Source organism: Papaver somniferum, chromosome 8 (assembly GCF_003573695.1).
Source record: "Papaver somniferum cultivar HN1 chromosome 8, ASM357369v1, whole genome shotgun sequence".
Classification (NCBI taxonomy): Eukaryota; Viridiplantae; Streptophyta; class Magnoliopsida; order Ranunculales; family Papaveraceae; genus Papaver; species Papaver somniferum.
The window spans coordinates 41,479,062-41,490,886 of NC_039365.1; the positions used below are offsets into that span (position 1 = coordinate 41,479,062).

At 36.0% G+C, this 11,825-nt stretch overlaps 1 protein-coding gene across 1 annotated transcript; it reads right to left on the reverse strand.

Annotated features, from left to right (window-relative positions):
- Positions 1 to 4,976: 4,976 nt before the first annotated feature.
- Positions 4,977 to 5,987, reverse strand: LOC113305467. Its single transcript, XM_026554501.1, has one exon. The coding sequence runs from the start codon at positions 5,985 to 5,987 to the stop codon at positions 4,977 to 4,979; it is 1,011 nt and encodes a 336-aa protein (XP_026410286.1).
- Positions 5,988 to 11,825: the final 5,838 nt, after the last annotated feature.

Here is an 11,825-nt window from a genome sequence, read left to right on the forward strand (position 1 = left end):
ATAGAATTAAAAATACCATTTTTAAAATTTTGATACAAATAATGAACCGAAAATTGAAAGAAAAATTTAATCTCTTCATGGACTCACTAAATAATCTGATTGTTGTTTTCCCAAAAATATCAAAATCACAGAGCACTAATTCATCTTCCCTGGTACAGAAGACTAAAATCAGGGAAAACATCCCCAAGAATAACAGGAGGAACAAAATACGCCCTAAAAAGAAACACCCGAAAACTGGAGAATTTTTTTCTCCAGCAGTGCTAGAGCAACTTTTATCTAGCAACACTGCCTCCACTTATTTGCCTATTTGTGACGTCAGTAAAGTTGGGGCTAACGACGATTAGTTTACCCTAGTTTGGGATTAGCCTTTTCACCATGGGATAAGAAAACCCAATGTATATCGTTTTGGTGCCATAGTTTCTTATTTGCCGCCCAAAAAAAAGATCAGAAAACTTTCTAAAGAAAACCCAACGTGAATATCGTATTACCAGGTTTTGAATGGCATATAAATATGTATTATCCTTGATCTAGATCAAAAAAAATTCCATTACTTGCGAAGTCGTGAAGAAACTAGAGAAACTAAAGCCCTCGCTTTCATATTCAGTTGAAATCAAATAAAAATATAACTCTTCAACATATCTCACAATTTAAACGAGGCAAGTTTCTCTTTACCGAGGTTGCTTTCATGAAATTCTCTATGACTAATTGATCTTTTTATCTTATCACTCTACATTCACTCTTGTCCTACCATATTGTTAACCGTTTGATTGATGGTCTGAATGAGTATGAGTATGTTCAAGTGTAACTATTTAATAGGTATTAGATAGTGGATGTATTATTCAAAGTAATTTACTTATGATTTTGTGTGTGATGAATCATGTCATGGTGATTCTTTAACCTTATTCGTTGCAGGAAGAAGAACTTGATAAATTTGCTATGGAAAATGATGTTCCAACAAATGGTATTAACAACGAGTTGCCAAAAATTGGTATGAAATTCGATTCGGAACAAATGGCATATGATTACTATAATCGTTATGCTAGAGGTGTTGGGTTTAGCATACGGAAAGATTGAACCACTCACCGTAAAGATAAAACGATAGCAAGAAGAGTTCTAGTTTGTTCAAATCAAGGAGAGAATCGACAACATCCAAGGGGGTCTCCATTGAAACGAATTATATGCAGGGTCTGTAGTAGTAACACTTTGTCGTGCAGCTTATTTTTGCCAACAAAGACTTGTTAAGAACTCACTTTTTTTGTTACTTTGTTAATATTTGTGCACTTATGCTGGACTAACACTTTGTCGATAACATTGAACGGTAAAGGAACTCATAACCTTGTGGAAAACCAAAGCTTTTTAGCACTTATGCTGGACTAATGCTCTTCGAGACTGTTTGCACATGTCCAGGTTTATGGTCTCATGTGTCGCAGACAGTGCTATGCAGTAACGTCATTGAAGGATATAATGCTTGTGCTGTATTTTGTGTATTATGTGGATCAGTCATTTCTCGGCATTGTAGTAGGCTTAGAATGGTATTTTGTGAAACTATTGTTGCAGTGTTATGCAGTCAATTCTTTAAGACTTGGTTTTGTTGTGACTGTAACTTGTAAAGGGTGTTAAATGTTTCAATAGACTCAAAATACCGATTATTAAAGATATCATATTTTTTTAAATTACAAGCTAAAAAACGGAAATGACAAAAATTATACCAAACTAGAGTTAGTTAGTCGAGGTTAGTGATGTTATAAACAGTTGAAATGAATGGTCATTGTGCTGCTAGAGAAAAATCGCTCCCCCGAAAACTACTATTCATCTTCCCTGCGTGTTCCATGTCTAACAATAGAAGGCTAGAAAAAAATGATGAATCATTTTATTTTTTCACAAAGGCGAAATGTTTTGGATCCGAGCTAGTGGGAGAGAACAATCGGGTGAGAGAGAACGATGGGGTGTGCGGTTGGGTGCATCTTTGAATTTTCATTAATAAGATTGGAATTAGCGCACACGTGCGAGTTGTAGGGTGTGGCACGAGGAACAACAGCCATTGATTTATCTTTGTGAGGAAAAATCTGGACCACCACTAACACATGCAAACTTAGACAAACTGTGTTGTGCACTCTTGATTCAAAAGAAACTAAAATTTAAGATGATTTTGATGTTGTTTTCCCACTTACTTCAGCTTCTGAACTATTGAAGAGCAACTAATAACGGCTGGCTTTTTGTCGCTGAGTAGAAAACATAAACTACTTTCCCAAAGAAGATGATTTTGTTGGGAAAGCGAATGTTTGTTTGGTAGTGATAAAAGGAGATGTTTGGTGGAAACAACATCTTCTAACTTAAGGGCTGTTAAAAAGTGGGTCGGAAACAATAAAGTAACTTACAAAGGGAACTGTAAGCAAATATGTCTAAAATTGGAGGGGGTGAAAAAAATAATAAATTATTATTCAAGACCAGCATTAATCTGATAAAATGCAAAATATCTTGCAATTGGAATTTGTATATATTCATGACCAGTATTACTGATCGGACATATATTGGAGATTTTTCATTTATTTGTTATAGGGAGACGCTTTTGCCCCAGCAATTTACTTAGATGTGGTTCCTCTTGTAAAATATCTTGAATACTGTCGCGACCTGGTATAACTGCTTTGTCCACATCTGCAGTCATTCCTCTCGGCGTATGAATAACAACCCACCAATCTGGATGTTTCACATCTCTGGAGTAAAAAACTTGGGCAACCTCTTCATCGAGAATCACGGTCTCGTCCGAAATTTTGGTATGACTTTTCAATATTGAAAGATTTATCAAAGGAAAATCTGAATCCTGATAGATCTTTGTTCCATTCTCTACCTTAACCCAATCGCAGTAGAAGACAGTTTCTTTAAATGTATCATAGATCAACTCTAGGATTTGTCTGATCACCCCATACCACCTGGTTAGGTTAGTAACCGGACTGTCCCTTTTCGAGCTCCTAAAAGTGGTCGATGCAACCACGGTGCCACCACTGTCCTGGGTCTTATCCTTTTCCTAGTTTGCTTGGGAACAAAAACTAAATCCATTCACACAGTATCTTTTGTACTCTTTCTGAGACACTGCACCTCTAACGTAACGCCACAAATCTTTATCCATTTTGTCTTCTGATCTAAGCTATGAAAGCGAAAAAAATCAACACATTATCATACTGCAGCATTATTACGCTAACAAACAGGAGCGCCAATGTAAACCTTTTCATACAACCAACTAAGGAACTTGGTTTGCATCTCAACTTCTTCCATTGCAACCCCACCAGCTTCACAGTTCTCGCAATTATCCCTACATTTAGCATACATAGTATTAAAATCTATATATAATAACCCATTGTCCACATACAAACATAACACGGCCAACCAATACTTCTAATAAACATCGAGACCTTCTGTATCATTCCGAAAAATTACCCACCGACGTATCTGCATATATCCATTGAATAGGGCTCGCCTGAACCGACTTTTCATCAAGCAGAGAACCCACATCGCTGAATTCGTGTTCATCCTTTAAGAAGGGATCCAACTTTTCTTTGTGACCTCCTTGATCGACATTTTTCATGTGCTCCATGGCAAATCTAACACAGTCATCCATTTCAGTCGACTTCGTAATTGACCCTTCAATGTATCTGTTGTTATTTGGAATATTTTTGCACTCCTTCATTGCCATGATTCAGTATGTACATGTAAATTTCATTACAAAAACAACAAAAATAAATAAAACTAAAGGACAAATGGTAAAATAGCAATTCAACTTTCGAACGGGTACATCCATCGATACCTAACATGTCCACAAACTAAGGCCTTATCAGCCAAATGAACCATGTCGTGCACGCTTATATCAACAAATCCACCCGGGAGATACATTTTGAGCACACACATGGCCCCTGCAATCATCCACTTATCCTGGTTCAGATACTCTCTGTTAACCACCTTTGAGCAAAAAAATATAAAATACAAGCTGACTTGTTGAAGCGCAGTACGCAAGTCTTTCTCTCCTGGAAAGGCATGTTGAAGCAAAATAGGTAATAAGTACCCCATAATCACATGGTACTCATGTGACTTCAAGATGCTCAAGTTCAATTGCTCCATATTGACATTGTTACTTATATTCGACGAAAATCCTATGGGAACTTTCAGATCTTTAAGAATCTGACAAAAATCGGTTTTCTCTTTTTTGCTCAAAACAAACAGCGGAACCATGTCTACTCCTTTCTTTGTTTTCTTCTGTTTCCACTCTCCACAGTGTAGTTTATTCTCCTTCAATTTTTCACGATTATTCCATGAAATAATAGCCTTATTATCCTTATAAAAGATAGTGTAGATAATGTGTTCAATGACGTTCTTTTCCGTGTGCATCACGTCGACACAATGCCGTATAGTCAAGGCACAACACGACTCAAGTTCCCAAAGAATACACTTATTGAAGAAAGCACCTGTGAAAAGCTTAGAATCATCTTCCTCTTCATCAGACTGATATCTCTTTCGTTTACCTGTCTTGCGGACCACTAACTTACCAGGTTCGTAATGAACATCGACCAACTTCTCAAGCAACTGCGCTCTTGTTAGTCTCAACGGTGCACTTTTATGCTCATGTGTCTCTAATCACAAATAAGTCCCATCCCTAAATGGGTGCCTTGACTTAAGGAATATACGATAGTTAGTGTACACAATATTGATGCCGTAACTTAGATGAGTACTTCGAGTTTCGTCTACGCAGCAAACACACACACAGTAACCATGAGTGTCACATCCACTTAAAACACCTTGAGCAGGCAAGTCATGAATTCCAAACATCAGAGTTGCTTTCAGAGTAAAATAATCCCTTTTCAAAGAATTAAAATCTTGTACACCTTGATGCCAAAGTTTTTTTAGCGTGTTGACCAGCGGCCGCAAAAAAACATCAATGTCTTGACCCGATGACTTATGCCCAGGTATCAACAGAAACTTCAATTTCATTTCTTGCTTCCGCGGCAAACATTTCTTCCTTCCGCGGCAAACAACGAAAACTTCAATTTCATCCTTTCCCACTGAGATGAATTGATTGGATGACGCATATATTCAGATGAAACTTGTGCTCGATCGTTCCACAACATTGCGTCTGATATCCAAGGTAGAGAATACATTTTCCTTAGTTTTTCGTCTACAGGAAAGTATGTCAGCACTTTGCAAGGTTCATTTGTCACCACAGTACCATCTTTTGTAGATTTCAATTTAAACCTCGAATTTTTGCATACCGGACACTCTATTAAATCCTCATTCTCCTCGTAATATAGAATACAATGATTCTCACAGGCATGAATAGCCTTCGCTTTCATCCTCAGATCCTTAAGCATTGACCTCATAGCATCATAGTTTTTGGGAAACTTGTTAGGTTTCGGAAGCCACTCTATTAACAAATCCAACAAACTGTTGACACAGTTACCCAAAATTTTATAAGTTTTCTTCATATTATGCAGTTCTACCATAGCAGAGAGGATTGTGAGATTGTCTTCACATGAAGGGTATAACTTCTCTGTTGCTAACGGTTTGTACCTATTATAACACTTCTCGAGATCTGGATATTCTAAGGGTGATTCTCCAATATGTGTTCCATCATGGTCATGATGAATACCAAAGGAAAGGTCAATAAAATCATTCAAATTCAAACAATCTGATTGCTTATCAGGAGTTTCTTCGACTACGACCTTTCCCTTAGAACGACTTGTTGAAGAACCATCCTTTCTCTCACCATGTAAGCTCCAGGTGGTGTATGTCTTGTCGACACCATGCTCATACAGATGGGTCCTAACAATGGAGAATCCAAGTGGATGTCTATTTTCACACTTCCTACAAGGGAAAGCACACGTTTTTGCACAAGTACCATTTTTCATTGCAAAATCAATGAATTTTCTAACCCCTTCTCTGTATTCTGGGCTATAAATGTCTGTTATACGCATCCAAGATTTATCCACAAAATTCGACATCCTACAAACAAGTAAAGTACTATGTCTTAGTAACCTAAGTTTATCAACTAAACCTAAAAATGTCACAGATTTATCAACACACCACAATAGAATACGTTTCACAACAACATCAATTTCTAAAACTAATAAACCCAGATGCTGAAAAACTGTCGATTAAGAAAACAATAAAAGAAATACCTTAATAATTAGCTGAAGATAACCCAGAAGAATCGATAGATTTAGAAATTTTAATCAAACTCAATCCTTCTGTGATAACTCGATTAAGCTTAAATCTTTAATGAAATCGACGAGTCACAGAAGAATCGGTTGAATCAATTTTGTTGATGAAGCTTCCTGCAACTGAATATCAAATTAAATCTGATGAATTTTCTGGTGAAATCGATGGCGGCTGCAGGGATATACCAAGTAGTCGGTGAGATGTGAAATAAATGGAGGTGAAAGATATGATGTAGTAATGTCTCAACCATTTTTCTATCAAAACATTAATTTGTTTGTCTACCTCCCAACTTTCAAACATATTAAATGAAAAACTAATTTCAGATGATTTTAATTTTGCTTTCTGATTTTTGGTAATTAAAATAAAGAGTTATAATGGGATAAAAATGTTGGAGAAAAAAGCCAGAATCGCTGGGAGGCTGGGTAGCCCTTGAGTGTGAGATGAAATTGGGAGATGATAGTAGTAATGGAGGCGTTAATAGTAGTAATGGAGGGTAACAATGTAACTTGGCAATTTAAGTTGAGGATAGGAAGGTAATTACGCACAACCCTCCCGAAACTTTGTAACAGATACCAATTATTGCAACGATTATCCAACGTTACAAAGTTACCAGCGTCGATACGATGTTACTTAAAAAATATCCGCTAGAAATTCGGTTGTTACAAAATCCCTGATTTCATGTAGTGTTTATTCATAATAGACCTAATACAAGTAAATAAAAAAATGATGTCTATTATCTCATTTTTGAAACTCTAATTTCAACTTTTTAGAGTTTCCTTCAAAGTTGAAGCCGGATAAGAAGATTTTACCGGATTCCAATCATCTTCTATATTTACTAGTCTTGATTCAAGACTAACAACATTGTCATTGACTTCGTTAACTTCCTTTCGCAAATCCCTTTCCATGTTCCTCACTTCACATAAGGTTAGATCTAATTTTAGTGAAAGATTCTTGAGAAGATTATCATTGAGAGTGGAGATCTCTTCATTAGGAACATCTTGCTGAAGTTCTAGAGATGAATCAGAATCATCATCAGAAGACTCGAGACGATGTTTCTTGTTAGGAAACAATATAGTCCAGACTTTTTCTGTTTTGCGAGAGTTACATCTAGAGGTAGACATTCTGTCAAATCTCTATGAAAATGAAGTAAGAGGTCTTCCCTCTTATAAGTTCTAGAACTTTTTCTCAAATTTTTTGAGAATATTATCTCAATTAAATTCTTAACCGAAAAATCAATTTTTAGAAATATTTTTATCCAAATATTTACATCTATATCCTTACTGTATACTTTTTGAGGGTAACAAGTAAGGATCCATGATAACCAGTTAGGTTGTCACCTTTTGGTTGTTGAATTTTCTTCCTTTGAAGATTTCAACATTCTTACATTTTTGAAGAGACATTACGTTTAAACTTTTAGGTTCAACTTTTAATCTTGATGTAATATCTTGATGTTCGAAGAACTTATTCTCCCTTTTATAAGATATCTTTGATCTACACTTAGATCTTGATTTTCCGGTTTTATACAGTCTCTCTCTCTCTGTTTAGTATCTTGACATTGCCTTTGATAATGACCTCTTTCCTTGCACAAGAAGCAAACACCAGAAGTATTACGTTATCTGGATCTAGATTCCACAAATTTATTTAGCCTTACCTCCTTGTCACTTGATACGTTCATACCAGGTGATGACTTTTCAAAGTAATTGAGTTTATCTCTCAGTTTATGATTTTCTCCTTTTAACTTCCTTATCTCATCTTGACAATATTTCATATCGAGAATGAGTTTAGATACTTGTACCTTTTTGGAGCATTGAGTAATCTCGATTTTCTTCAGTCGCTTGTTAAATTTTTCTTTACCATTCATAAAACTCTGTTTCAGTTGATCAAATGATGATTTTATTTCAATGATGTCAGATTCAAGAAGGTGAGTTCTTTTATCTTTACATGGAAATATTTCTTTGAAAATTGAAGGGGTAAACTCCTGTTGAGTATCTAGAGTTGGAAGACTTTCAGAGTCACATACTTCTGAAAGGGTTGCAACATGATCTATCACATCAACTTGATCATTCTCATTGGGACAATAATCAAGTGTGGCAGCGTAAGCATTTCTTTTCCACTGTGTATCCTTAGTTGGACAATCTGGAGAAATATGACCAAACCTTTTGCACTTGTAGCATTGAGGAACAATATCATCATCATCCCAGGTGTCTTCCCGTTTTTGTGAAGGAACATGTTTTCCTTTTGACACAGGTGATTCTCTTTTTCGATGTCTCAACAGTTTCTTGAATCGTTGAGTAATAAGATACAAATGATGATTTAGTTCAACTTCATCTTCAGCAGTTCGATCTTCTTGATCTTCGGCGTTTTCCGAATATTGAGTCGGAACCCTTTTTATGGCTTTGTAGGCCAGATTGTCTCTTTGTTTAGACAGATTATCCTGATCAAATATCAACTTCTATATAGAGAAGAAATATCATTAGCTTCAATGATTGCATGCTTTTTAGAATCATATCTAGATGGCAACGATCTGAGAATTTTGCATATTATATCTTTTTTAGAAATAGTCTTTCCAAGAGAGAAAGAAGCATTGATTATCTCAGAAAGTTTAATATGAAACTCTTCAAAAGTATCGTTTTCATTCATTTGAAGATTTTCCCAGTCGGACATAAGAGTTTGAAGTCTATCTTCTTTCTCTGATGTGTTTCTTTCGAATACGATCTGAAGATTATCTCAAGCTTCTTTGGAAGTTTGACGTGTTGATACATGATGTTGTAAATCACGACTTACTGATAGGGTGTGGAATCACGACTTTCTCTGCTATTTTTCTTGTAAATTATGTATTTTACGCATATTTTTGAGTTATTAGGTACTCTGAATTCATATGAAGGAAAAGAAGAAGTAATCATCCTAAATTGAGCAGTAAATGCAAAAATGTCGTTTTAAAGGCCAATAATATTGGAGACGAGTCTATGTTAAGGGGAAGCCGCTGAAGATAAGTATAAAGGCACCTAAGAAGTTTCTCAGGTCAAAGAGAGAAATGGGGCTGCCACTGGGTAGCCCTTATCTAGAAGACGGATGTGCTGTTAGCACCCAAACTGGGGTGGTCTCTATCCCTGGGGTGTCTGAATCCCACCCAAATCATTACAACCCTAAATTCGATGATATTTCATCTCATTCTTTCTTTCCCTTGAAACTGAAAACAATAAAGAACAGCAGCCGCATTTCTAATTTCAAGAGATCGAAATTGAATTTCAGAAGGAGAAATTAGTGAAACTCAAGTTATTACTGAAAAATTCGATAGAGGCCGAGCTGTTTGATTGAGTTAATAATGAAGAACTTAGGATTTGTGTTCTGAGTAGAAGAAAAGGGGATCTGAGCCGTGAGAGAAGATGAAGAACATCTAGTTGCTGTCATGATTGAATCTGAGAAAGTAGAGAAACTGATGCTGCTAAGTCTGGAAGAAATGGGTCTGTGATGTTTAGAAGATGGGTTTGAGTGTTGATGTCGATTTCATAGAAATGGGTGCAGATGGAGTTAGGATTTGAAGTAGCAGTGAAGAAAGAACAAGAAATCAGAGATGGGTTAATGGCAGAAATTGAATTAAAGGGTTTGTGGTTGATTTGAGTTCAACTCAGTTGAGAAAATAGAAAGATGAAGAAACTGCTACCAAAAGTGGGAGATTACGAGGGAGATGGGAAGATTTTGAGCATCAGCAATAAGGTTTAGTAAGCTGTTGTTGCTGCTATTGATCAGAGAACGGGTTTTGCGTTGGTGGTGCAGACTTGAGCTGGATGAAGATGAAAGCTGGTGATGAATGAGTTTCTGCAGAAGAAAAGAATTGAACTTTGAATGAACGAGTGAGTATTATGTATAGATGAATGTTAGGAATCTTCACAGGAGAAGACAAAAATAAAGGCCTGAATTCGGCAGGGAATACCCAGAAAATAAACTGAACTCTGTCAGAGTTTTCTGCCGACGAGCTAACTCAGCGACTCAGTGATCCAACTCAGCGGAGTAAGACCAGTTAGCCGAGTAAGAAGCTGACTAGAAAGCTGACTCTCTACTCCCTTGACCGTTAGAGGCTGTTAGTCTGCCCGTCATTTTTTAATGGAGCTGTGACGGAATATCCGTCGACGGCGACGGAACTCAGGTTGCCAACAGTTACTTTTCCGTCCGTATTCCGGTAATCCCGAAAACTTTTCAGGTAACCAAAATTACAGATTATTGTGTGGATTCTTCTCATGGGTGTGAATATTTAGATTTGGAAGTTGGATGGAAACTTGGAATATTTGGAGATTTGGGTTTGAAATTGGAATTAGGCTTAAATCGGGAAAGTGATGTTATTATGAGAAAGTAATTATTTTCCTACAAAAATTGGAGAGCATTGAAGCCTATAAATAAAGGAGTTCTTTACAACTTTGATGCACACATATATTTTGGAGGACTTAAAGTGCACAAGGATTGGAGGAAGGAGCAACCAACATCTTTTCAATAAGTTTTTATTTCTTCTTTAATTATTATTATTATTATTATTGTGTGAACTACAAACTATGAGTAGCTAATTTTCTTATTAATTGAATAAGTTTTTATTTCTTCTTTAATTATTATTATTATTATTATTGTGTGAACTACAAACTATGAGTAGCTAATTTTCTTATTAATTGAGAATGAATTTCTAGTTCTTAACATATGATTTGAGTTTTTGTTTCAATTCTATCTTGACTTTTTTCACATGATTATCGTTTGTTTTACTAATAAGAATGTTTATGCTTGCATGATAGATCGTTTAGGTGGCCAACTGAATTGATTTTCTATTTAATCTAAAGCTAGTAGAAGTTATGCAATACGTAATCGTTCTTGACACTTTACACAAGTAGAAAACACGAGACCTTGCAGAGGAATTCTGTGGAGCAATTGTGTGTAAAAACAACGCTAGAAAGTGGACCAAGCGAACCGAGTTTAACTACTAGTACTAAACCTGAATTCACAAAACTTAATGCATTCGGGGAATTGCATCTTGTAAGTGAACCTCAAGGTGATTCTTTTGAATAGAATCTGATAACTAAGCGGACATGTTACTCAGTGAAACAAGGAGTTTTGGGGTTAGCTAAGCGAACCTGCTATCCTACGGTTGGTGATAATCTGTGACTAATAAAAAGTGGAAAAGAACATAACTTGAATCATTGTTTTGAAACGAAGAACGAACCCTTGACCTAATCTCTCTTATTGATTGCGGAAATAGAAAAGTAAATAGGAATTAACGTTTGTGTATTTTACTTCTAATTATAATAAAAACAATTATTATTGCGGAAATAGAAAAGTAAAAGAAACAGTAATATTTTGTTAACGAGGAAACCGCAAATGCAGAAAAACCCCGGGACCTTGTCCAGAATTGAATACTCTCAGGATTAATCCGCTATACAAAATCAAACCAACTTCGTATAGATGAGACCAAGCAACTAAACCTAGTTCACCTAGTTCCATCTGTATTCCGACGCCTCCAACTTGTAATAAGTCACGTACTTGGAACAATTCCTTTGGTTCGTATTCCAAACAGTAAAGGAACAACAAATCTGTTTGGTATCAACTCTTTTCAACCAAGTGATGTGAGTTCGAAAATAGGC

Coding starts and splice junctions, on each gene's coding strand:
- LOC113305467 (XM_026554501.1), bottom strand. CDS start 5,987: ATGTCGAATTTTGTGGATAAATCTTGGATGCGTATAACAGACATTTAT.